Source organism: Apus apus, chromosome 6, assembly GCF_020740795.1.
Source record: "Apus apus isolate bApuApu2 chromosome 6, bApuApu2.pri.cur, whole genome shotgun sequence".
Classification (NCBI taxonomy): domain Eukaryota; kingdom Metazoa; phylum Chordata; class Aves; order Apodiformes; family Apodidae; genus Apus; species Apus apus.
The window spans coordinates 1,876,632-1,903,881 of record NC_067287.1 but is presented as its reverse complement, the minus strand read 5'-3'; the positions used below and the strand labels follow the sequence as shown (position 1 = coordinate 1,903,881).

At 38.2% G+C, this 27,250-nt stretch overlaps 1 protein-coding gene across 50 annotated transcripts in view; it reads right to left on the bottom strand.

The window, feature by feature from the left end:
- NEB (nebulin) overlaps positions 1 to 27,250 on the bottom strand; it is a 112,811-nt gene that overhangs the window by 11,385 nt on the left and 74,176 nt on the right. For 36 of the 50 annotated variants that reach the window (XM_051623440.1, XM_051623443.1, XM_051623451.1 and 33 more), the window contains 29 exons: positions 26,966 to 27,070; positions 25,746 to 25,850; positions 25,324 to 25,428; positions 24,697 to 24,801; positions 24,104 to 24,208; positions 21,741 to 21,845; positions 19,715 to 19,819; positions 19,430 to 19,537; positions 18,408 to 18,512; positions 17,655 to 17,759; positions 17,423 to 17,527; positions 16,717 to 16,821; positions 16,498 to 16,608; positions 15,912 to 16,022; positions 15,364 to 15,465; positions 15,140 to 15,238; positions 12,578 to 12,688; positions 12,325 to 12,429; positions 10,015 to 10,119; positions 9,092 to 9,202; positions 8,530 to 8,640; positions 7,362 to 7,475; positions 7,119 to 7,223; positions 6,568 to 6,672; positions 5,936 to 6,040; positions 5,079 to 5,171; positions 3,320 to 3,412; positions 1,882 to 1,974; positions 1,261 to 1,353 (listed from right to left, as the gene is read on the bottom strand). In XM_051623440.1, coding sequence (XP_051479400.1) covers positions 1,261 to 1,353; positions 1,882 to 1,974; positions 3,320 to 3,412; positions 5,079 to 5,171; positions 5,936 to 6,040; positions 6,568 to 6,672; positions 7,119 to 7,223; positions 7,362 to 7,475; positions 8,530 to 8,640; positions 9,092 to 9,202; positions 10,015 to 10,119; positions 12,325 to 12,429; positions 12,578 to 12,688; positions 15,140 to 15,238; positions 15,364 to 15,465; positions 15,912 to 16,022; positions 16,498 to 16,608; positions 16,717 to 16,821; positions 17,423 to 17,527; positions 17,655 to 17,759; positions 18,408 to 18,512; positions 19,430 to 19,537; positions 19,715 to 19,819; positions 21,741 to 21,845; positions 24,104 to 24,208; positions 24,697 to 24,801; positions 25,324 to 25,428; positions 25,746 to 25,850; positions 26,966 to 27,070 — 3,030 coding nt within the window. Of the gene's footprint in view, positions 1 to 1,260; positions 1,354 to 1,881; positions 1,975 to 3,319; positions 3,413 to 5,078; positions 5,172 to 5,935; positions 6,041 to 6,567; positions 6,673 to 7,118; positions 7,224 to 7,361; positions 7,476 to 8,529; positions 8,641 to 9,091; positions 9,203 to 10,014; positions 10,120 to 11,420; positions 11,526 to 12,324; positions 12,430 to 12,577; positions 12,689 to 15,139; positions 15,239 to 15,363; positions 15,466 to 15,911; positions 16,023 to 16,497; positions 16,609 to 16,716; positions 16,822 to 17,422; positions 17,528 to 17,654; positions 17,760 to 18,407; positions 18,513 to 19,429; positions 19,538 to 19,714; positions 19,820 to 21,740; positions 21,846 to 24,103; positions 24,209 to 24,696; positions 24,802 to 25,323; positions 25,429 to 25,745; positions 25,851 to 26,965; positions 27,071 to 27,250 lie in introns of all 50 variants that reach the window. The other 14 variants (XM_051623454.1, XM_051623459.1, XM_051623441.1 and 11 more) reach the window with 5 other exon arrangements.

Genomic DNA, 27,250 nt, shown 5'->3' with positions numbered 1-27,250 from the left:
GGAGAGGGAGGAGAGGGAGCAGAGGGAGGAGAAGGAAAAAAAAAAAAAAAGAAGGACAGGGAAGACAGAGAGAGAATTAATTTAATACAGTGAAACTTCCAAGTATGAAAAAGAAAAGTTTTGTCAGCTTTGTTCAAAGGTCAGCAAAAAAAACCCCAACAAAACAAAACAAAAAAACAACAACAAAAAATTAAAAGAATCAGGCATTATTACTATGAGGTTTGTTGCTATCTCACCTGGGTGCACACAGGTTACACCAGCAAGAACTGCCAGAGAGTTTTGGGTGAAGCAGTTCCCTGAAAACTCTGCCTTTATGTGTTTTTTTGCCCCCAGGAGTTTTCTTGCTCAGAGAAAAGATCTTGCATGAGCAGCTTGGCCTCTGAGATTGCTAAATAGGCTCAGCAGCATAAAAGAGAGTTGTAAGGACCTCCAGGACAATGAAATGTAGCTGGAGGTTTAAACAGCTTTTGGCTTCTCTGGACTGCTCTATTAACCTCCAGTCAGGACTGAATTTCATACTGATCATGAATTGGGTTGGAATGAGTTAAAATTAGCCCCAAGCTGCTCTAATTAAAATAGAAATATGGGACAACTTTTTTTAATGGCCATTTGGCTCTGGTAGGAGTGGAAACAATCTGGAGAGAAATTCAATTCTACAGTAATTTTTCCTTATTTAGACAATTTTGGTCGTATTCTAGTGAGATGGGGATGCCACTCAGGTTTTCTTGTAAAGACCTTTAGGACTAGATGATCTTTAAGGTCCCTCCCAACCCAAACCATCCTGTGATGATTCTAAGATAGGTAAGGGAGCACCCAGCAGAGCAGGAAGAGGCAAAGGCAGAGCACACACACTGGCTGCATTCCGTGGCTGGGCTTTGGGAAGCGTTCAGAGCTCATGTGTCATCTGCAGGGTGAGCAGCTGGGGTGAGTCTGAAGACTGTTAGAGGGAATGACTTTGTCACTGAGGAGGAGTGACACCACTCAGCCTGCTGCTGTTTCACTGGGAAGAAAAATAAGGTAGCTGTAACTGTTTAATTGTTTTAGGGAAATGAGGTTAAAATCTCACCGCTGGAACAATTTACTGACAATTCAGTTAGCACGAAAAATTAAAATATAAGGCCACTGACAGGGTTTTAGTGATTTGATTAGGAAAGGGTCGTTCGAAGTTCAGCAAAGAACGGAGAGAAAAACTTAATGAGGAGGAGTTAAAGGGGTTTGATTTGCATTTGGAGTGGCAGGTTTTGTTTTCTTTAGCAATACCGAGCTAATGTTCTCTTGATTGCGTTTGACTCTCTCCATCTCCGGAGTGACTGGGGTGGGGGTTCCAGTCCCTAAGCCCTCCTTGTACAACACCTGGGAGGTACAAGAAAGTTTCCACACACAAAAAAAGAAAATTAAAAGGAAAAAAAAAAGAACTCAACGCAGGCAAAACCATTAAATCTGACTCTTTTGTGAGTTACGTTTAGCGTTAGGATTGCTTTTAAATTATTGATTTCACACTTGTTCTAGAGGGAAATATTAAGGAAGGGGATGATGGTTGATTATTCTGTAATTATGCCACACCAGAGAGTAGAAGATAAAGGGTTAAGATAAAACATGGAGAGAAATCCTGTGTTAATGTCACAGCTTCCAGTTCTGGTTCTTAAAAAAAACCAACCAAACCAACCAAACAAAAAAGCAAGTCGAGTTGTAAAATGCCCCCAAAAAAAGTTAAAGCACAAAAAGGTGGGATATAAAAAGAGTTAAAAATATTGCCAAGAAAGAAAAAGAAAGGAGCAGGATGGGATTGTGAACCATTGAAGAAAACCAGACCAGGTGTTAGGATGTTATGCAAAAAGAAGTTGTTACAGGTTGGGGTTTTTTTTAAAACGTTTTAAATACCGAGCTAATGTGTTCTTGATTGCGTTTGACTCTCTCTATTTCTGGAGTGACAGGGGTTGGGGTACCTGTCCCCAGGTCCTCTTTGTACAACACCTGCAGAACACAAGCACCCAGCAAGGTGAGAAGTGAATGTTCCTTCCACAACAACTGCAGCACATTGGTACTTGACCAAGTTGATAGAAAAATGCAATCCTGATTATACTTGTAGGAGAACAGGAGTTTATATGTTCTGCTGGCCTGACACAAAAGGTAGCTATGGATTCTTTCCTTACTTTAGGAATTATAACAGTAGTATTTTTCAGTCACTCAACATTTCTAGAGTTTTTTTAATGGTTTTAACAACCAGCTGAACCTTTTATAGACATGTTTAATGCCAAAATACTCTGTTGTGGGCTCTGTTTCATTTGGATTTCTGACTATTTGATTGGAACATCTCTATTTTACTTTGGTTTAGGTCTCTAGTAAGATAAACATTTGAGTTTTAGCTCTTATACTATTAGGTTTAACTTGACCTGTTATTGTTTGATTTTGAAAACTTGCATTTTTCATTAAGGAATTGCACAGGAGATGTCTGGGTTGGTTTAAAACCTAACCATGCAGAAATACATTGCAAATGCATTCAGGATTCTTCTTGCAACTAGGAAGATACTTGCAACAACACAAGCTAACAAAAAAGAGTAATTTCACTGCTTGATGTCATTGAAAATATGAAAAAATACCAAAAAAAAAAGCAATCACAACAAGGGAAAACAATTGAAGTAAAAGGTTAGAGAAAATGAAGAATCATTTGAATAAAAAAACCCCACAACTCAGTTGGACAAAAGTGAGCTGTAAAACACATTAGTATCAGAACAGCTGGAAAGGGGCAGAGTACTTATAAAATCAGGAATGGAAAATGATAAGATAGTCTTTGGGTGGGTGGCAGAGCACCCCAAGCACTGTACAGCAACCATCTGAGGTACCAGTGATGACACAACCACATCCTCCCTCACCCTTGTGTGCAGAGATCAAAGCACCACTGGCTCAAAACCAGGAGAGCACGTTGTGGTTATCAAAAGCTACACCTAACCAGACAGAGGGAGAGCCAGCCCCTGTTCCCACTTACAACCATCACTCACTAGGTTTTGTGACTACAAAAAAGGCTCTGATTATTTTTTTTCCATCAAGTTCCATCCAGCTGATCCATTTTTTCCAGCCTAACTGTAAGACACCATCTGGGTATTCTTTTGTTCTGAGTGCTGTGTTTAGAGAAGGTTACAGAAGTGATACAGGAAAGTGGCTGATTAGAATCTTTCCTGCAAAATTCAGACCTTGAACCTTCCTGCTGCTGAACCTAGGGATTTGGGAGATCTGTTCCCTTTCCAGTGGAACATCCCCTCAAATACCTGAGCTCGAGCTCTGCAGGAATATGCAGGGAATGAAAATTGTCATCCCTTACCGAGCTGATGTGCTTCTGTGTCTCCTTGACTCGCTTCACTTCTGGAAGGTCAGGAATTGGGGTTCCTTTGCCAATGTTCTCCTTGTACTTAATCTACAAAGGCACAGACATCAGAAAATAAGTAAAAGTACGTAGATTAACACACAGCTGACAGATGGATAGCAAGTTTCATGAATAAGGAAACACAGGTCTTTCACACTTATTCAAATCTCAGGTAATAAATGTATTCAGAATGAAGGAAATCAAAGAAACCTCTTAGTTCTATTAACCCTCACAGTTATCTAATAGATACTTCTGCCTCACTTCCACAGAGCACTAACAGTAACTTGACTTAGGGTAAAAAAGCAGAGTCTTGTTCGAGCTGGAATTTTTCCACTGAAGCTTAATATCTGGGTATCTAACATCTCCCAGGAGCTTAATTCCAGCAAGAACAAACCCCCTGATTTATAACGACTGATCCACGTCAAGGTTTCCTACACCAAGTTCCCCAAAATTATTATATTAAAAATTTAAAACTATTTCTGAAAATGCTAAGCTAATGGCATTGAAATAGACACCTAAATTCATATGTGGATACATAAGGAGCATCATCCTGATCTTGCAGAAACTGAACATTTAAAAGGTCTCGTTGGCTTCAGCACGAGCAGAGAGCTGCTCTTAGAGTGTTCCCACCCTCTTTACAGGCAGGCTCTCCAAAGCTAATTTGATGAATGGCACTGCACTAAAAGGGTTTTCTAAAAGCAGGTGTTCATATCTTGGGACCTCATACCATTGGGTCTTTCTACTACAGAAAGAAGAGTTTTGGGTTTGTGAAAATCCATCGTATTCAACAAAGGTGGGAGTCATCAGACACCACTCTAACAGTTCCAGGGAAAACTGCAATTCTACTTTGGCACAACAAAAAAATAAGTCACAGCATTGCACAAGAATGTATTTAACATAATATGCATAAAACAAACAACTGAAATGCTGGCAACTCATACTGAATTGATGTCAGCTTTCAAAAAAACTCATTAAATATTTACAGACTTCAGAAGAAAAGCAAGACGTACAATTATTCCAATTTAAAGTGTTATGATTTTTAACCTAATATAAAAACTTTAAGAGCCATGCTTTAGTAAGGCCTTTGACAACTCACAGACAAGCCAACAAAGCATGGGGTGGGTGAGAAGAATGAAGAAGAGGGGCCACGCTGCTCGGTAGTCCTCAGTGACAGGACAGGAGGTAAAGGGCACAAATTAAAACCCAGAAAATTCAATCTGAACACAGGAAAACACTCTTTTACTGAGAGGGTGTTCAGACACCAGAACAGGTTGCCCAGAGAGGTTATGGAGTCTTCATCCTTTGAGATACTCAAAACTTGACTCAATGTGGTCCTAGAGAACCTTCTCCAGCTGATCCTGCTCGAGCAATGGGGTTGAAGTAGGTGATCTCAAGAGGCCTCTTCCAACCTAAGCAGTTCTTTGATTCTGTGCTAAATAAACTGTGTTTGGTATGAGAATAAAATGATGGGAAGAGCTTTTACGTTTTAGAAATGGATTGTAAGTAACAAATGGAATGTTAATTATTAGAAAGATGACTGTTAAGTAACAAGATGAAGCAAAAACTTTTAGAAAGTAACCCTTAGCTGGATGGATTGTTGGCAAACCATTGGTTGCAACATTTAAAGAAATAAGAAGGAGGGGGTGTGGGGGGATGGAATAGATTATTTCAAATTGAATTAGCACTGGTAGAGCATTAAAAATCAATTCTTTTGTACCGAGCTGATTGCATCCTGGGTTCGCTTAACTCTCTGCATCTCTGGTGTCTTTTCAATAGTAGTTCCAGTTCCAATATCTTCTTTATATAAAATCTTAATATTTAGAATGAAGACAACAAGGTTAAGCATCCAAAACACAACATCAGTTCTTACAGAGAGTGCATACAGGCTCAGGACTGATTTGCACACAGCAGTGCAGGCTGCAAGACAACTCCAGTCGCTGCCTGTCTGCACCCTGCTACTGCCCAAGTGCCATTTGTGCAAAAGAGGGGCTGATCAGTCCTATTTGTAGTAACACACTTCAAGTGGAATACCAAAACACGTGTAAACTCAGTTTAGAATTGAAGATTAGCATGTGTTCCAATTTGTTCCTTTTGTTTCATCATGTTTTGCACAAATGTCTTCCACTTGGTTACTCACTGTGCTACTGGTGCTCGTGGCAAAATGGCACAGCAGCCTTCAGCACTCCCTGGTAACACATGAAATGTGAAGCAGACCAGGCAGACACTTCACTTCTCACTGAAAGAAGACAGCTGCAGCACAACAAGCACACACTACTGACAGGGGAACTGGACAAAAGAAAGCTGGGCACTAGTAATACCAATTTAAATACAGGATTGACTGATTAATGATGTCATAGCCAGGTATATGTGAGAGGCTGCCAGCAGGGCACTCCACAAAATCAGCTGATAAGATGTATATATATATTAAAACATTTTTTTAAAAAAGTTTTTATAGGCATTTAAGCAGAACAAGAAAATGAGGGCCTGTAAGACAAGAGCCAAAAATAGTTCTCTCATTGAAAGCACTAGCCTGTATTGTTTGGAATGAGAACTGGAAAGAGAAAATAACTTTACCGAGCTGAAATTCTTCTGGTTCTCTTTCACACGCAGCATTTCTGGTGTGTCTTGTACAACTGTAACTTTTCCTTTACTGTTCTGTAGGTCCCACTGATACTGAAGCTGTTGAGAAAGTTAAATGTCAAATGGTGACTCTACGCCATAAAAATTTACTCACAGGTTTTTCTTCGAGGATGAGAAAAAAGTAATTTTCAAGTGCGTCTTATAGGGAGGTCATTCGAACACCACCACTAGGGATACAAAGAGGTACCACAGTTACAAGGGTTCTCATTTAAACTAGCAACAGGAGATCCTTAACTAGATCTCCTGAAAAATCTAAAAGAATGAAGTCTCAACAATGAAAGTGAAAGATGCCAAGTCAGATTTCTCTTGCAGACCATAGTCCCACTGACGACACCAGGCAACGTCTCTAAGAAGAGTTCTCTTGCTTGTGAAGGAGATGTGAAAGCCCTGCAGAGAGGGCTTTTTCAAGAAAATTACAGAAAATTACACAGAGGAACCTCTAGCTGAAGATCCCTGAGAATATAAAGGTAGCCTAGGTGGGACTGGAGTGGGATATCAGGACTTTGTGAAATGAAAACAAGGGGAACGTTTGTCATTATTTGACAGAGTGTTGATTATTTACTTACTGTGCTAAAGTTCTTTTGATTCTCACGGACTCGCTGCATTTCTGGTGTGTCTGCTACAGGCACATAGTATGGCATGGTCCTTTCTGCATCCTCCTTGTACTTTTTCTGACAGGAAATATGAAATCGATTCCATTAATACAAAAGAAGGAATAAACTATCTGGCATTACTTACTGTTGCACAACGTCCATCTCCATGGAAACGTGAGTACTTGTGTGTCTGATATACATTCAGATTATACCCCCATGTAAGATTCATTTTAAACATCTGGTCGTTAAGGAATAGGGGAATTAAGATAAATCTACTTACAACATAATTATCTTGGGTATGGCAAAAGCAATATAAATTGTCGTTTCGTTTTATGCAGTATTAAATTAAGTTCAATATTGAAATGGAATTTCAGAGTAAGGGATGCTACGTGACAGTCATAGAGAAGTTAATTTCTCTGGAGTGTCTTCTCAGTCTTGTGAGAAATAGTTATCTAAGGGCTCCAAATTACTATCCCCTCCAGGTTCCCACATGAACAATGATTAAATTGCTTAACTCAAGATACCTGGCTGGAAAGATTCTTGACCTGTTGAGCATGAATAATCTCAGGAGTATCAACAACACTGGTGTAATTGGCTTTCTCCATTTCTGCCAACTGTTTGTATTTGATCTGTTGGGGAAAGCTCACATTTAGGTGCCTTCATCATATCTCAACAACAGTTTTCATTTGGTTCATTTAGAAAAAGCTGTTAATAAATTTTCATTTCAAGAAGACATCAGATCTGATACGTGAGAGAATCACACAGACCTGGCTGGCAATGTCAGTGGCATTCTTTGCTCTCACAAAATCTGGTGTCTCCAGAGCCAGTTCTGTCAGACCTTTTCCTCTGATTTCTAATTCCAAGGCCTTTTTATACTCTTTCTGCAGATGAAGACAGTAAATAGATACTTTGTCAATGTGAGTGCAATACCTTTAGCACTTCCAGATAGTTTCATGACCACACCACAAAATAGGGATACTGCTGTTATAAACTCACAATTAAAGACCAAAATTACGTTCATTAAATTGTGTGCTTTAGGACATAAACCTTCAGAACAAACAGCCCTTCTCCAGCAGTACATGGAGCACACTACAGGCCAGCTGCTTTAAGGTCCCTCTTCCCTCTCACACCAGTAACCTCAAATTGTAACAGACATTCGAATATGTCTTTAATATTCTAGTAATAAAATATAGGCTCTTTGAATAACTCAGAAACTCTGCTCTACTAAGTACAAAGTGGATGGGGCTTGTAGCAGCCTGGTCTAGTGGGAGGTGTCCCTGCCCATGGCAGGGGGTTGGAACTGGATCATCTTTAAGGTCCCTTCCCACCCTAACCAGTCTGGGATTCTGTGATTCTATGAAATGCTATGTCAGTAAGGATGCTTATCTTAAGAGTATTTTGTTAAGAAGCAAATTGCAAGTAACACTAAAAAGTTACTTTTTCAGCTTTTAGCTGGATCATGTTAAGACACTTAATATATGAGATAACGTCATCCTACAAAACCAATCCCAAGCCCACCAGTCTGGCTCCGTAGTCCCCTTCTGATCTCTCCCTCTGTTTCTTGTTCCCTCAGCCTTGGTCCCTAGTCCCTAATCCCTGGTGTTGCTCCTGACCTGTGAGCCCTAGTTTGCACACATGACACCTCTGCTTCCCATGCTTAGCCTCACTGCATCACAAACCTGCTTCAGTTTATCCCTTGACTGGCCTGACGACTGATCACAGAACCTGCTTCCCACCTCTACTGCCCACAGTAACTGCAAAGCCAGAAAAGAGCTCATTTATAAAGTTTGGGCTCCCAGTTGCATCCCTAGTCACCCACAGAGGTTATTATTTTTTTTTTCCCTCTTCTCAAGAGTATGTAGGGAATGACAAAGTCCACACCACGTTACACAGACACAAGTGTTTAGCAGCTGGAGGCTACTACCTTTGACCTACCTCATTGAGGATTTGAGTTGCATTCTTTGCTCTTAACATGTCTGGAGTCTCCTCTAAAGCTGTTAGTCCTTTACCTTTGACACCTTCCTCCAGATCCTTCCTGTACTCTTTCTGCAGAAGAAAGAAAAGGGAAACTGCAAAGCCAGACTAAAGAGCTCTCTGATCCACAGCTTTCTTGCAAAAAATTAAAAAAAAAAAAAAGAAAAATATTCCAAGAGCTCGAAAAAACCCCCAACAAATAATATTGCATGGGATTAAAGATTAACTACCACAACAAAATATAGTAATTATTGCTCAAGCTAAATTTCAAAGGCACACACATGTACACCCTGCTATGGAACAGTTAGGCTGAGGAATGTCAGAAAGGGACACGCTAAATACAGATACAGTTAAAGAGCAATGGAATAAACCTCCAGGACAAATTAGATCACAACACAAAATATATGTAAACATGCTTAACGTGAATGGTTAGGAAAGAGAAAACAGTGAAGGAACTGCTTCTGAGAATACTTAGTGGAGTTATTTAACGTGACAGAGGAAATAAGTACAGAATAATTGCTACCTCGCTTGCTATTTTTGTTGCATATTTGACATGTAATAAGGATGGTGTGATCTCCAAGCCAGCAAGGTTTCTGCCCTTCATGGACTCTTCAAAGTCCTTCTTATATTCTTTCTAATGAGAGTAAGAAGGGAAAAAAAAAGCAAAATAGCAAATATTTATTACATTGTTTCTACTTGTGGTTTGATATTAATGTCACAATGACAACCTGCTACAGTCTGAGGCACAGGCAGCTAAAGGAATAAATCCTGTTTCTCCTAAAGCCCATGAAACAGCTCATTAATTTCCATGGAAATATGACTTGACCCTGACTTTTCTGCTTTTTTTTCTACTTGTTTGTATATGCAGAGAAAACCTTCAATGGTAGCACTCAAACATAATGACTAATGGCCTTATATGACTGTCAGCATGGATAAACCTCTGCTGTGACAGAACCAGGTTGTGCTTCAAACAAACAGAAAAGAACTGCTTGAAAAAAGAGTGACAGGTCAGTGAGGAACATCATGAGAGCAGAGACAGACAGGAAATAGATGGGTTTCCCAAAAAACAGAGTTCTGAGGTGACAAGAATATCCAGGGTCCTTTCTGTGGACTGTGATAATGGACACACACACTATACTCATGTTGCAACACTGAGATGTGCTTCATATCACATTTCTTCTAAAGACCTGAAGACTTGATAAGCTTAATTTACTGAGAGTTTCTTAATGAAAAATTACAGGAAATATCCACTTCATCATGACGTGAGAAAGCTTCATGAATTTTATAGTAGCATTTCATGACCAGTATAAAGAAAAGTGACAGCTATAATTTTTCAGTCTACCAACATGCACAAGATGCAAGTATAACTGCCTGTTTAAATCACTGCAAAAGTTTAACTATAAAAATAAATTTTACCAGTTTTTTCAGTGTTGATTTTGACCCTACCTCACTCTGCATGAGCTGAGATTCCTTTGCAGTAAGGTATGTTGGGGTTTCAAAGTCCAACATAGGTTTTCCTTTTTCCTTCTCATACTTTTCTTTGTATTTCACCTGAGAAGAAAAGAAAAAATTACCCTCCCAAATACTCAAAGAACTGATTCATTGACTAGCACGTGCCTGTTTTGGTCAACAGATCTGTGGTAAAAAAAATGAGTGCCTAACACTGTTTTCCTTCCTGAAATCCATATTGTTGACCATAAAAATGTAAAAGCAAAGGTCAGGCTTGCAGCAAAATATGTGTGGCCTAAAATCCTACTGATGTGTTTCCTGTTGCAGAGAACAAGCAGTGTCAGCTCAGGTATCAAGGATTCACTGATGGGAAGAAGGAGGAGAGGTAGCTGTGACAATCTAACTTGAAGGAACTCAGACTGCTCCTGACCCTGGCTGAGTTTAGGTCCCATGTCCATGGATGGTTGGAGCATTAGCAGCAGGGCTTGGGAAGATAAAGTTTAGAAACTTGCTAACTAATGCTGTGCATGAGTGTCCAGGAAGAAAAATGTCCAGAAGGATGAAGATATTAACACTTCAACTTACAGCATCCAACCTTCAGGGCATCAGTTTTCAGACTGCTGCAGGAGGTCATGCTACGTCTTTGGCTGGACAGATCCTGATCTCAAACTGGAGCAACAAGTATTGACTTCAACTTTAACTACAAACTGATTAACAGCCAATTCCTTACAGTGCTGGTCTAGGTATAGTCCTTTTTGCTCTTCCAGGCCACACAGCAGAACAGCCCTTTGTGTTCTAGCAGTAATTTCTCTCTTGCTGTACAGTCAGCAAATACCTGGACTAGAACCTGGACTGGAGAGGATTAGAGACCAAATCAGAGAATGAATTTCTCTGGAATGATTCACCATTTGCTGTATTCCAGAGGGAAAAAGATGTCAGAGTAGTAGGTATTGCTTTGGGTAAAGCAATTTTGGATGCAGGAAGAGAATGGCAGAGCTCTCCTTAGTACCACTTGAGGCTAACATGGATAAAGCAGTTCAAAAGATACTGTCAGCAGCAACCTACTGCTTTCAGCTTCCAGTTTCTGTGATTACCAGGTGTGGGGTTTTTTTGTGGGTGTGGTTTTTTTTTTCTGTAGAGGAAATAATGGTGATAAATGTATTATTCTGTGTAAAAAGATCCATATACAACAGACATAAGGAACTTTCAGATCTCCAGAAGGAAGAAACTGTACAGGTATTTTATGTGTGTTCTAAACTTAGAAATGTGCAAATATTTCTCAGTGACTGGTTGACTGAGGTGTGCAGTCTTTCTAAAGCAGATAGGCACAGGGATTGTCAAATGCTGGGGTATTGCAGTGTACTCAGCAAGGGGGGTTAGGGAGAAACACACAACCAACTTACGTGGCTCTGTAGTTCTGATGCCTCCCTTAGATGAACCTGCTCAAGATTATCTGGCACCACATGGTAGTGACCCTTACTCTTCTCATATTGCTTCTTGTACTGGTACTGAAGGGAAGGTGTCAAAAATCATCTCAATAAAAAAAAAATCCCTCAGCAAATTTACTTCTTAGGTCCAATCAAAGCAACACTTCAATGGAACATCAAAGAGAAATTAGAAATACAAAAAGTAAAACAAAACCAAGAAGTTTAACTCCCAGTATCAAGTATCACTTCTAAAGATGTGGGTGAACAGTTATCTTTTGGCTGTTTTGATTGCAACAAAGACTTTATCAAAATCAGGATTTAAGAAAAAAAGAATAAAAAAAGAAAACACAGTGGATACATAAAAGGGTTGCACCAGGGAATAAGTATTTTCTCAGTAAAATTATTAAGTATTTTGTTAGGCATAATTCTGTATGTCTGTAACAGGGAGATGTTAAACATAAATGTGAAACTACAAAAAAAGCCCCAGACAAAATATTTTAAATAAAGTAGGCAGGAAAGAAAAAAGAAAAAAGAAAAAAAAACCACAAAAAACCTCAAGAAGAAAATGGTATTTGTTAGTGTGATGCAATCAGTTAAAATGTAATAAAGAATCAATCCACCAAAAATTATTAGAGGATTTAAAATATTAGCAGTTCTACAGCTAATCAAGATTTCACTTCCCATAGGACAAATGTGCCAAAGTTGCTTGTTAACCAGGAAATAATCATTAGAAAGCAGAGGAAGAGATCACTACCAGGTGATGTCCTGTGAACAATAGCAGGGAGCCATTGCTACAGGACTAGTTAGCAGAGATCCATTGAGATGGGAATCAAGAGTAATGGAAACATCAAATGGATCTGGGATTAGTGAAGCAGCTTACAGCACTGGCGAGCTGGCTGGTGCTCAGGACGTGGTTCATGATCAGCGACTCAGACATGTCTGTCACTGGCTTGTGGAGCTTCTTTAAATCTGCCTTGTATTTCACCTGCAGGCAAGAGAGGACAAACGCCATCAGAAAAGGAAGCTGCTAATAAAACCAGTGTTGTTGAATGAATTAATAATATAATAGAGGTCTTTGTTAAAGAACTTTGCACCTTTTAATTTCCCTAGAGGAAAAGCGTAAGGAAACATACCTCACTGGCCATGTTGTGAGCGTCTTTCATGGTCTTGTAGATTTTAGCCTCCTTTAAATCATATTTTGGCTTTTTCCCCTTCTCTTTGGAAAAATTCTCCTTGTATTTCACCTACATTAAAAAAAAAACAACACAAACAACTGGGTATTACAACTGTTCCTGAGCACTCACTTGTTTGGCTGCAGAAGGCAGAGAGACCCTACTTCAATGCTGGTGGTAAGCGGAAGAATCAACGTGTCATGACTTGAAGGCATCCACTGGAATAAATGCTATTTTAAAGCTAACCTGACATGGAAAGAAACTCTACCACTTGCAAATTTTCATTCAGTACAGAGGATACAGCTCCTTGTGGTAAAAATAACATCCATAGTAAAGAGAAGTATGTTGACAAAATTCAGCTCAATTCTGACCCTCGGAGAGGAAGAGTTTTTCACTCGATGGGAAATGTGCAGAGATAAAAGCTACCCTCTTTCACAAACAGACAAAAACTGACACAAGCATAAAGAGCACTTGAAAGAACTTTTTACAGAGCAATGCAACATATGATCAAGATCAGACCATCATGCCAAAGAGTTCACTTTTTTTTTTAAGCCTGGAAGAAAGGCTACAGGCAGATCTATGCAACATTCAAACAAACATGCCAGACAGACACATGAAAGCAAACTAGAAAAAGGACAAGGGGATAAACAAACTGAACAGAATGCTTTTTAAGGGAGAAGTTTAGGAGAAGAAATGCTTAAGAGGAAAAAAAGAGCTAAAGATTATGCCAATTATTCTTTGCTCCCTTACTGCCTTTATAACAGTCAATTTTCTCTCAGAAGTAAAATAATCTAATGAAAATGTGTATAAGACTAAGAGAACTGGCTAGCACTGGAGAAAAGCATGGAAAAAAAGAATCTCATTATCACTGGATGGGAATAAATGTAATTTCTTCTTTTTCTTCAGTTGTTCTGTTTAAGAATCCTTGGTTCTACAGGAAAGATTCTTGTTTTTTCCTGACAAACACAGGGGCTGACACTCAGACATGCAATAGTTACATGCAACAGATCTGGCTAGACATGGAAAAAACCATAATTCCCCCCTTTTTTTTTTCATTTGGAAATATATGTGCAAAGGTTTTGAGGTGACAAAAAATATCTGAAACTGGGTGCCCTCGAATCCCTACAGGGTTCAGGGGCTGATTCAGTCATACACGATGCTCCCATCATGCCATTCCAGCACCATGGGAACAGGATAGTTTGAATGAAGGTTGATTGAAGTTTAAATGAAGTTTAAATAGTTGAAATAGTCCTACTGTGAATGTTATGCATATGGTAGGACTGTTCACTGAAAATGACCAGCACCATTGGTTGGATTTCTCATACACATGTATTTCAATTTTTTGCAGTTTCTAGAAAACTGACTCAAACTTATATGTCTGTTTTTATCTTTTTTTGGGTGAAAATTGTGAGTTTTCACATTGCATGGGTGCATCAGAAACTTCCATTAAAGACTCTGGAAGTTCCAAAACTATTAGGCAGGGCATAATAACATTTCAAGCTTCCTGTGGTGTTTCTGGATCAGGCAAATCCCCCAGACTCCCAGATTTCTCATGCACTGTCATTCCAGAGTTAACAAAAAAAAAAAAAAAAAAAAAAAAAGGTGGTCTCATCTAGCTGAGCAGTCTCACAAGTTTTGCTACATTCAACACCTTTGACACAAAAAGATCCAGTGCAACTGGTGCATCAAAAATTCTCTAACATCTTGGAGTTGTAAGATGATACGCAAGCAAGAGACAGATTCATAAAAATGGCATTCCCAGACGTGTGACTTTTTAAATTATCTTACATGACTACTTAGCATATTAGCTTTCTTAAAGGTTCTCATCCAGGGGGTATCATAAGATGCAGCTCCGTGCCCTCTCATGTGGCGTTTGAGGTATTCTGCCTATAATGCATAGCAAGAAAGCAAGATCAGAAATGCAGAAAAACCCTCCAGGGTTCAAACATGAAGTGGTGAGAAGGAACCAAGTTGAACTGAGGTCCCAGTGGATGAAATTGTCAAGGAGAATTGCAAACATGTGCTTCAGTCTGATTGGAGAAGGTGAGCGTTGTGGAAAGGTGAGCAAGCTTCTGCTTCTAAAGACTTCCAGACAGAGGATTCTTTTAAAGGCACAAAGTAGAAAGAAAGTGGCTGAAAGAAACTGAGTGGCCATCTCATCATGGATGGATGTTAAGAGTTTGGTAAAAAGCTGTTTCTTTTAAAGCCAATACCTGGAAAAGTTCTATTAAGAGAACATGGCTAACACTTCAGCCTTAGTATTTTAAATAACTTGTCAGGGCATAATTTTAAGGAGATTCCATACCACCATTACTGACATGTAATAAGTCAGTAGAAAAGTTTATTTAACAAAGAAATACCTCACATTGGGCATTCATTTTAACACATCCCTTTTAAAACACTCCCTTATCCCCTCATCTAGAAACAATTCCACTTATAATGTTAGTATCGCTCTATAAGTTAGTATCATGTCTCATTTCTCTCACTGCTTCTAAGTGTCACCAACTTGTTCTTATTACCTACCTGGCTGGTGAGCTTGGACACCTCCTTAGCCAGTTCAATGTCCGGGCGCCCCAGCATGGTCACCCCAAGCCCAGCTTCTCCACGCTTTTTATATTCGATCTGCCCAAGCAAAAAGAGGTATTGTTTAGTAGTGATGGCATGGCCTTTCAATTTGTTTACTGCCACTGTTTTTCATAGCAAAATTGCTGCTAAAGAATTATACAGAAGCCTTAAAAAACACTTACATTGCTTATCAACTTGGCAGCCTGAGTTGCTTTCTTGATATCGGGTCGATCTGCTATGGGTGTGTAGTGGAGCTTTGACTTGGCATCTTTCTTGTATTCAATCTAATCCATGAACAGAGACAGAAGAAAGAAAATTACTGAGGTTGGTTCAGGAGGAATATCTCTACTAAGGACATGGTTCTTTTAAAAAATAATTTCACAAGGAACGGGTTTGGGAATCTGTTTCTGCAAGTTGTCCACAAATGAAGAAATAAGCACGTGCAATTCTGTCTGTATTTGAAGGAATTAAAACACACGATAGATGTGGTTGGCAGTAGATTACCCTCAATCCTCCCATGTGATTAAGTAGAAATATGACTTCCAAATAAATCCCTTATTTCAGTGCAAATTTACAGTTGTGAATATTTGCACCTCTATCTTTGGGAATTACAACTGAATATGGAGGCTGGGAGGAAACCCAGAAGCATATGAACGTTTGGTTTTGCTGAGTGACTTTGAATTTGCTCACACAAGCTACTTAAATTCATGAAAAGACAAGACAAACTTACTGTACTCTGGTTTTTAGCAACTTCCATGGCATGTTTCACTTCAGGAGGCTCCAGCATGACAGAATAATTAGATTTGCCTTTCTCCTTCACAAACTTCTTTTTATAGTTTGTCTGTTAAGAGAAAAAGGGCCATGTGTGGTTTTTTTTAATTTCACACGGAGGTAAATGCTACTGAAACTTGGAAATGAGTTCATTGTAAGTGTTAAGACAGATAAAAGGCAGTTGCCTCAATCTCAAAATGTATGGTCCCCAGCTTGTTTGTCATAATTTGCACTTAGATTATAAAAGCTTGCTATTTGGGGATAATGATTTGTGTTTAAACTGTGTTCTATGAAAAATAAAATCCGAATTAAGGGAACCCATTAGCACTCCAGCCCCTCACTTTTCTCAGGAGTCCTTCAACACATTCCCAATAATACGTGTTTAGTTCTTTGTTAAAGTTTCATTCTGGTAGAAATTAATTTTTTCTGACTCCTTGGGCATTTTACAATGAGATTGCAAACGTGTTGCATGTATTCTAAAACATGTAGCAGTCTAGTTAGTCATAGGCAGCAGGTAATAATCTCACCATGAATTGTTATCTCACCTCACTGACGTTCTTGGTCACCTCCTTCACATGAGCAGTGTCTAGTGTCTCTGGCAGGGTTGTGAATGACCCATGAGGAAGCTGCTTCTTGCTGTGCTCTTTGTATTTGTTCTGAAAGCACAGAAGAAAAATAGGTAGAAAACAGCAAAGCAAGTGTGTGTGTCCCCACATATTAAAAGGATGTAGTTAAAACAAGCAAATAACTCTCTGATGTTTTACCTCAGATACAAGAGAGCTGACAGTCTTAGCCAGGAGGATCTGAGGTGTGTCTGGAACAACATGGTAAGTTCCTCGAGCTTTGTTGTGCTTCTCTTTGTATTTTATCTGGCAGGAAAAAAAGATACCATTTTAAGCAATGTGTAGCTTGTCTTCTGGCTGTCTTAGAAAGACACTTTTATAGTTGTGGCTGCTTGTGAACGCAAAAGTTTTCAGAAAATCCCTTGTTTTGATGCTTTCCAAGATAAATTCATTCCAGTCTATATATTCCTATAGCTCTCACTTGGAATTTTATGGAATATTAATATATTGTTAGTAATTATCTAAGATATTCTGTGTTATGCACAAGTTATACCTGCAGCTTTTTTTGGTGGTGTTGTTTTGTTGGGTTTTTTTTTCCTCCAGATAATATTTTCATTTCCATATCAGGAATGCAGAGATATACCAAGGGTCTAAGGTTTTCAGGCAATGTTAACTTCAAATATTTAATTCATCCATGAACTAGGCCAATGACATTTGCAAGACCAAGTGTATTCAGATTTGGCAATTTTATAATGAAATACATAAATGAAATTAAATAATGAAATGAGACTGAGGACTTCCCAAAGCTTCATTCTTAATCCAGTCATGTTTCCAATAAAGTAATTTATGTAATAAATAAAGTTGTACTAGAACAAAAAAAAAAAAAAGTGAGTGCTCAGGTACTTACATCACTGGCCAAGATGGCATTATTTAAGGCCAATACTGTGTTTTTGTCATCTGTGACAGACAGTTTGCATCCCTTCAGGAATTCCCGGTCCAGTTTGTACTCATACTGCAGGAAGAAAAAAAGAAAAGATCAAAGAAGAGTCTCACATCTTCAAGTTGTTTGTTTGTTTTATAAATTCTGGACTTGACAGATATGGGAAAAGGGAATATTCAGTTTGTTCTGATTTTCTTACATCACTTTGTTGCAGAGATGACTTGGCTGCTTGAACAAAGTCGGGTCTGTCAGCAATCCAGTGCCAACGGGCCTTGGCTGCTTCATATTTCTTTTTATAGTCCAGCTGTTTGTAGTGAAACCACAAAGACAAAAAGAAGTTAACTAGAAGTTGTGTATTTCACACGTGACATTCATAAAGATGCAAACTCTCTTCTGGTCTCTACCAACTAAAGAGTGAAGAGCTAAGAAAGAGCATCTGCGTCAGTCTAGAGCTTTCCTCTGAATCATGTCCAATCCAGTGGCACCCTATTTATTCTAGTTTTCCCACTGCTGTGTGGAAAAAGGAATATGAGTGACTGAAAAGTTCCGTTACTTTGGAGAAGGTGAGTGCTTTCAGTTCCTTGCCTACTGAAGTGGATGTTGGGCCATCAACTTTAGATGACACAGGAGAGCTTACCATGAAGTGCTTATTTTGTCTACAAGAACAACATCACAGAGAATTCCTGCTGGGAAAACAGAGGGGAACTAGAAGAACAGTAGGTGTGTGACACACAGGGACCTCAAGGACAACTTGCAAGAAGTAAGCACTTTAGTATGAAATAAATTACAATATATTTTATTTAAGCACCATAAGAATCAGGGGCAAAGTCCAAGATTAAAAAAAATATTAAAAAATAAATCAATGGAACTGAAAATAATTTCTCATGGTCTCCATTGCCAGTCCCAATCAATATCCATAATAAAATGAAACTATTAAGAAAATGGAACTCACATTGCTGTTTAGCTTGTAAGCATGCCTTGGAGTCTTGATGTGCACTGAATCTGCTATGACATTGCAGTGAGATTTATTCCTCTCATACATTTCTTTGTATTTCAGCTGAAGAAAGACAACATAAAAAATATTACAAAGATATTAATCATCAGCAAGAGAAGCATGAAAATATGAAAAACATAGTATTAAAAAAATTGCTGCTGTCAAGATAAAATCTTAATGAAAAAAAAATTATATTCATACAACTTGGTATTAATCCCCTGCCTGAAAGGAGGGTCCTGTCCCACAGCAGGTTTTTAGAGTAGAAAATACAGCAGGTGGAACTCAACATGAAGCACACACGAAGATATGTATTTTTTTTTAATGTACACATGAACAGTAATTCTGCTGTTTCTAGTTTTTTGCACCTAATAGAAATGCTGTAAAGAAACTTCTCTTCTGATCGGCACATTTAATGCTTTCTGAAAATTCCTTTATAGAATCTCAAATTCAGCACTCAGTTTGGAGTAAAAAAAATGTACTTCAGCTCATGGATCAGTTTTGAACATCTTTGCCTCTCAATGATCCACATTAGTATCTGGATAACATGGTTATTTTTTCCTCCTAGATTTACTCATTAAAGAGATAATCCGTGTAGCATCTGAATTATTTTCACAGTACTTATTCTCACAGCACTATATTGAGTATAGTATATACATTTGAGTATATATATATAAAATACATATATGTAGAGAGACTATACACTGAGAGAGAGTGTGTGTATATATACGTGTGTGTATATATATGTATATATGTATACACACACACACCCCACAATACAAAGGTCAGAAATCAAGTCTAGGGTAGGAGGAAAAATTAAGACCAGGACTCCCAGTTCAGTCTCTACACTTCATGATCTTCTCTCTCTTCTTTCTAGCTTTCCATTACCCCATAATCAAAAGACACATTTCTTTTTGATCAGAATATTTACCTTACATATTCACAATAGCTTTTAATGCCACAGATAAGGAGAATTGACTTACATCACTAATTCTGTCCTTGACCTTTTTCACGTGCAGTAGCATGGGTGTATCATGGATGGTGGTATAGCCTTTAGGCTTTGCTTTGTTATATTCCAACTTGTAAATAATCTGAAGAGAGAAACAAGAAATTATTGACATTATTTGCCTTATTGAAAAAAAAAGGAAAAAAAATAATAATGAGAGATATTATACAATGGACTACTGGAAATGCCAAATTCCAACTTCTCTCACTTGAAAGGTCAGAATTCAGAGAAGGTTTGTGTGAAAGGGCCTGACCACACTTACATCACTAATCTGTTTGTTGACTTTTGTAGTCCTTAAGTGTTCTGGAGTATCCACAACTGTAGTATACTTGTCTTTCTTCTTCTCATAGTCCTTTTTGTATTGAACCTGGTGGTTGGGAAAGAATGCATATTAGTCACACAAACCAAGATAAAACACCTTCAGGTTTATAATCACACTTTAGATTCACACGACAAATTGCAAACTCCTTTCACCAAAGTCAGTGAAAGCTGAACATGCACAAAGAGCTAAACTTTGCAAACCCCTTCTTTGCCTCAGAGGCTGCTTGTCTATTTTGATTAATTTTACATTTATTTCACTTTTACCCTAAATCTCCAAGACTGAGCTAAAAAAGGAGTCTTGGCAGATTAGTACTTTTAAAATTCATAACTGGACAATATCTCATTTAAAAATATTAATCATATGAAGAGAAACATAAAATACCTTACATAGTATCAGATTTAAACACCCACTGTATATATCATAATGCCAGGCCATTTTAAAGGCTTTGATAGCAGAGTTTGTATCTTGATAATTAGTTTCTTAAAGATCATCTGGCCCCACTCAGGACTCCCAACTTGTTTTCACAGAATTCAGTAAGTACACCAAGAATGACAGTCCATTGCAGACAGCCTGAGGGCAGGGGGAAGAGGTTAGAACACACTTTTGAAAAAGAACTTCCATGCTCTCTCTTGCACCAGAAAAGAAACCCATGCTTTTGCAACAGGGCTACAACAAATATAATACAAACAATTCTATACAAACAACAGCTCATAACATGAAGTTAATTCAGATGAACATGCAGGTCAGACACAGTGCTACGTTTTAAATTCAAACAGACTAAAACTCACCTGCAAGGGGTTTTTAATGAGATAATAGAAATTGAACAAGAATGTCTAGTAAAGACCTTCAGTACCTCATTACTGAAGAATTTTATTAACTGTGCTCATAGTAACAAAGATCACCACCTCTCTCCCGCTCATGTAATTATTTCCTACTGTTTCCTTTGCAGTTCAGAATTTAAATGTTATTTGCCAGTTTCACCTGGCCCGGGCAGGAATGATTTTTGCCATTGAAAAGAGGGAGGTTACTGCTAGCAGCTGTGATTTCGGTGCTGAAACAAATATGTATCAGTTATTTAACAAGCCACACATTCATCCAGCTGGTACAACCAAAATATATATGCTGGAATCCAGATTAAATGAAGGGAGAAAATCAATTCTTCACAACAGTATCAGTCATTACAGGAATTCTATTACTTCAGCAGAAGTGTAACTATGTTAGGCTCTTTGCTCTGTATGAACAAAGAGATGAATCCTACTCCCTTACCACCTTCTGATTTTGATTAGAACTAGCAAAAGGAGAGAGTATTTTTTTTTTTTTAATAAACTGTATAATGTCAGTACATGGGGACTGCTTTCTGCTTTGCTAGCCTTGCTTGAAAGCAGTAGGTTGGGAAAGAAATTGATGAACAAGATTTACTACAGACCTGTGCACCTAGACCATTTCTAAGAGCACTTAGGAGGGAGACACCACTGTGCTGTATCTGGGCACAATCTGACACAGTCTCAGGCAGAGAGGTAGAGAAATGTTGTGATCTGCTCATCAAATTCTTTCATCATGTTCAGATTGGGTTAAGGGACTTGTGCTCTGGGAGATGGTCAGAAATGGTGGCAGAATGAGAATTTGCTTAAAAAGTAACAGTAACAACTAAGATACAATGTCCTAAATGCATGGAAAATTGCTCTTTCTGTAAGTATGTGAAATATTATTAAGAAGTATGTGTAACAATTACTTACAATGAAATGGGAGGCAAGATCACCCTGAGCTGAGTGAATTCCAAATTACAGTAAATACTGTTTCAGATACTCTTTCCAAAAATATTTTATCACAGCCAGAACTATACACATCAAAAAACTCTGGAGTCTGATATCTGTAGACGTTTAGAGACCTTCCCAAGCATTAAATATTAGAAGTCCAAGCAGCTAATTGTATATATGTCTCGTACAGCAGCAGTTCTTCATATTACCTGGCTCCATAAGTATGTGTTGTAGAGTGCTGTCAGCATATCTGGCCTCTCAATTTCATTACATCCTTGTTGCAGGAGCATCTTGGCAAAGGATGTATAACTTCTCTGTTCATGCAAATGGCAACGAAGCACAAAAGAGACTTTGTGAACACCAGAAACCACAACACAGCTCTAGATCCCAGGCACTTGGAGAGTGGAGAGATTTAGGCAAAGTACTGTATGTTTCATTCAGGTGTGCATGCAACTGACATCTATAGAATCAAGAATTATAAGATTTGCAGGCAATCTCATTGAGGAAATTGCAAAAATAATTTTTGGTAGATAGGAGTAATTTATAGATTAAGGTGAGGTCACTCAAGAGCCAAAAGTGTCACTGTTGTTTGAGTAATGAGGAGATAATATTTGCAAAGGTCATTAAAAGAGAGGTGATAAAAAATAAATGCATGATACAACATGCATTTTTTTTAAAACCTATCCAATGACTTCAAGAGGCACTGGGTTGCTGATGTCAAGTGATGCACAGTACATGGAAGTACATACAGTAGAGATGAGCTCACTCAAAAAGTAATGTGTCTTTTTGGGTGGCAAAACAAAGACTGTCTGATCAGCTGAACTAGATCATCACAACATCACAGGTGAAACCTGGGATGCTGCTAGCTATAGACAGTATATATACATATATGGATATATTGAATATGTATATATATACACACAGAGAGACAGAGCAGCTGTGAGTGAACCAGGCACTTTCTGGCAGCACTGGCTGGTGCTCCTACAGTACCTGGCTGCTCAGTGTAGTCCCCCACTTGGCCAGGAGGTTCCTGGGATCATCCACAATAACGCTGTACCTATCTTTGAGCTTCTCATAGGCAGCTTTATACAATTTCTGCTCAGAATAGCATCATACAGTGTAACAAAGTAAAAGAGAGTGAGGACACAGAGAGATCATAGTTCTAACCATTGAATCCTCTTTACATGGACTACTGAGAGGCTGGGATTCAAGTTCATATCCAAAAGAGAAAAACAGATTTTAAAACAACAACAACCAAAACAAAACCCAACACACACAGAGAAAATATTTCCAAATGGTACATATATTTCTGAATTTCCACTGGAAGGCCCAACCTACAATTCAAAGATGCCTGTATCCTATCCCTGCCACTCTGCAAGAAGCCATTTTATGACCTACTTTCTTCATGAAAATTAACTGCAGAAGCAACTCCATATGGAACTAAATTCTTGATTTGAGTAAGAAGAGAACACAATGAGATGCAAGAGTAAAATACAATGTTATATTATCATCAGACTATTTGTAAACAGGTATAATCCTTCATCACAAAAAACATCACTTATATAACTGAAGACATTGAGACAAGTTCATTTCAATGTATGGAGCCCCCACTGCAAAGATGCTACTTATTTTTCTCATATTAAATTTTCCCTTATTTACTCTACTGAAAAGCAGGAAGACAATACTAACAAACTTCCATAATAAATGGATTATGAAATGATAGCAATGGTATCTGCTATGAAACAGTTTGTCTTACCTAGGACAGATAATACTGTAACACATTTCCTGACAGGTAAACAATGTAATATAAGGTCTGGTGTAAAAAAAATATACCACCAAGATGTGAGAGTCTAAATACATGCTGCCTTAGTGAAAAACATCAGTCTGGTGTGGAATGCTAGCTGGAAGCTGATGGGAATTCCCCAGGACACAGTGCTTTTCCTGGGGGCTTTGTCCTGTAGCTGTATGGCACTACTCCTAGAAACTCCATTGGGGATTTAATCTTAAACAGAGAGACATTCATTAACCCCCTTAGCTACTGTGGTGGGATTATTGTTTCTTTAGCACTATAGGAGAAAAGAAAAAGCAGGTAGCAAGGTGGGAGATTCAAGGCAAAATATCTGAAGTGACACACAGCTGTGGTAACTTTGGACAACACTACCTTGCTAACACTGATGGAGGTTTTTTTTCAAGGTTTCAGGAAAGCCATTGTGATTCTATCTATAACATTTTCCATTGCAATCAACAATCTGTGTTACTAAGCAAGCAGCATTGTTGCAGTTTGCATTTATTTACCAGTCAGAAAAGGAGAAGTTCCTTTGCAATGACAAAGTACTGCAGAAGGGCTCAGAATTTGACTTTTTAGGTACTGTAAACCTACCTTGTCCTAATCCTCAGACAATACCAACAACCTTATCTTTAATGATTTTAGTCTGAGCTTGAGTCCTCTTTAAGACCGAATATATTTTGATTTATTTGCAATTTCATAAGAAAGATCAACCTTCAACTCAGTATTAACATACACACACTTACTGCTTCAGTATGAGATTCTACAGAAATCTTTAACACTTACCCCATCCACCAGCTGAGTTGCATGTTTAAAATGCAAGTTAATTGGAGAGTCAGCTACATATTTGAACTGAGACTTAGTCTTCTCAAATCTCTCCTTGTACTTACACTGGAGAAAATGAAACAAAACACAAACAAACAAACAACAAAAAAAATCATTCCCATGTTAATCTAGAGAAGGGTAAGGCAAAGAAAACACAATTTTAGAAACAATCTGCAGCCAAACCACGGTGGCAATATTGCATATACTACAAATAAAAACCTGTTGGGAATGTAGTGGTTTACAGGATGGAACTATCACATCAAGAAAGCAATGGAAATTTTAAATTTTCAAATTGTTAAGGTTAGACATAGAATCACTAGGAAAAAAATACTGTGGAGCTGTTCCTTTGCAAGTAACAGAGGGGATAAGTAAAAGATCAGTTTCCCTTTTTTCTTTTATAGTAAGAACTGAAATTTTAGATGTTACATATTAAGTTCTATCATGAGTTATGCATATCAGTCTCTTGGTCAGAATTGGATTCTTCTGCAAAAAAAATTATGTGCAACATAAGGAAACATAAAATCTTTAGCAACAATCCAGGCTGTTTTACTTACCCCACTGTAGAGCACCTTGTTCTTTTCTGCCAGAGCAAGACTTGGAGTGTCCCATGCATAACAGCCAGTGCCTTTGAGCCATGCTAAGTCTTCCTTGTATTTAACCTTTAGAAAAGAAGTTTAAAGGATTCAGTTTTGAGTGGCACCAAGGGGTAGGTGATTAATGCTGTAAATAGCACCTCAACACAAGGTGTAAGAACCAGAGCTACATCCATTATTATTCCATTATAAAATAAATTACAGTTACTCAAACTTTCCTGATGGACTCAAGTTACTCACATACCTCATCTGTCATTGGCTATTGGAGTTCCTGTGTGAATCAAAAAACATTTATTCTTGTACAATTAAGGGGTTATTGTATATGTACAGGTACGTGCAAGGAAAGGCTGTTATAGGGTTAACAAACAAATCTAAGCAAATTAAACTTGAGTTAATTAAGACTATTTGGTTAATTATAAAAGACCTGCAATTTTACCGTGATTTGCTCTGGCATTTTACAGATCTGCCAGGTGAAAGTGTAACTCACTTAACAACCTTTAGCTTTCTCAAGAAATAAGTCTTGGTTTTCCTTTTGGAAACCTACTTGTGAGTTTTAATCTCTCACATCCAGGAACTATTTGAACTCACATCACTAATAGCATCCATGACTGCGCGATGATGGAAATGGTCCGGGCGGTCTGGGATCGATCTCCAGATTCCTAAGTGGCTCATATAATTTTCCTTATATTTCACCTACAAAGAAAATTGAAGAAAGAGTTAAAACACTTTGAGAAAAGTCTGTGTGGTCTCCAGACCCTGCAGTTCCAAGACATTCCTTTTTCTGAAACACCAGAACTAAGCCAGTGGAATTGAGGTTAACCTGCATTCACTTTTGTGACATCAAAGACAAGCATATAATATTTCTGAGAAGGAAATAAGTTAATATTAATAGCAATGATCATATTTGTCTCATTACTTCCCATACTTCAGTAGAACAACAGCATAACTGGCACATTCCAGATGATTATTAAATCAAAGACTATGTAGGAATGCCAAGGCTGAGTACATACACTGCTGATATCATCGGTGACCTTTCGGTGATAGACAATGTCCAGAGCATCTTTCACTGTGTGGTATTTGCCCTTGGTGTTCTCAAAGGTCTCTTTGTAGCGCAACTGGGAAGAAAAATAAGAGAGAATGTATTCTATTTGTCTGTCAGGAATTATTTTAGTTAAATTTCCTGCCTCTTAGCAGTGACACCCAGGGGTATGTTGGTGTCCAGCAAGCTGATGTAAGCCCTGAGGAATTTTAAGCAGCTGCGATTACCTCCAATCAATTGCAGTTTGACTGAGACTTATGGTGAAAATTAGAGAGAAAAGGAGTGGATAGATCTAAAGCAACATTTCATCCTATGCACTTTCAGACTGAAGAATGAGGCAAACACATCCATTGATCACAGGACTACTCTCTAGAACAGTAAAAGTGCCACTTTTGGCATAAAAAAACTACTTATCCCTTCTTTCATGTCCTGATCTAGAAGAAAGCAGAAAAATCATTCCAGTCTTTGGAGGAAGACTTTCTCAGAGGAGAAATTCAAATGTGCAGAAGAACTGAGATGCTACTTTGCAGGATTTAAAAATAATCCTTAAAAGGACAGTAAGAGTAACCACTAGAAGAAAAGACCAGCCCTGCACATACCCTTTCAGAGTATAATGTGCTGTCTGAAATACATAGTAAAGCCCTCACAAGTGACTAGAGCACTCTTAGCCATTGTCTTAAATCACAAATCACTGTTCCACATGTGAAGGAAAAATAAAATTTCAGCCTAATAATCTTATGTTCAGCAGCTCATATAATTTTTCTCACTAATCTTCTTCTCAGTTTAAAAATGAGTACATTCTCAATGACATGCAAGTCTACTTGTAACACAAAACTGAGATGAAAATATCTGATAAAAGGTATTCTCTCCTAGCCCCAGCATCCATCATTTCACTCCAGTCTGTGTTGTTTGAAGATTTATTGTGTAATCAAATTACTTTTAATCCATTTTTAATTTGATGTAGGACCACACTTCAGTGCAATGGGAAATGAAAATTAGCTATAATAAATGAAAAAAAGCATTACAGGGACAAGAACTTAATCTCCATAATATCAAATGGGGTGACCCAATTATCACCCACGCTGAGATATTCTGTGCTTTATGTGCTTGTTCCCCCATTGATCCCTTTTCTGTTCTTTTCAGAAAGAAATCAAGAAAAAACATCAGAGAAAATGTTCATGGACTACATACATCACTGGCATTCAGGTATGCTCTCTTGGCTCTGATCAAGACTGGTGTGTCAGGGACAGGAGTGTATTTGTCCTTCATCTTCTCATACTGGGTTTTATACTTTTTCTAAGGGAGAAAGAGCAAAAGGGAAAAGCTTTAATCTTCGAAGCATTTGTTAATCTGGTATTATACGAATGTCCAGGGGTGCTACACTGAGTGCATAAAGTCATTCCTGCAAAGCACTTCTATCAGAACTTTGGAAAACAAGCTGAGCTGTTCAGCTCTTTCTAGATCTTCCTGGTCATG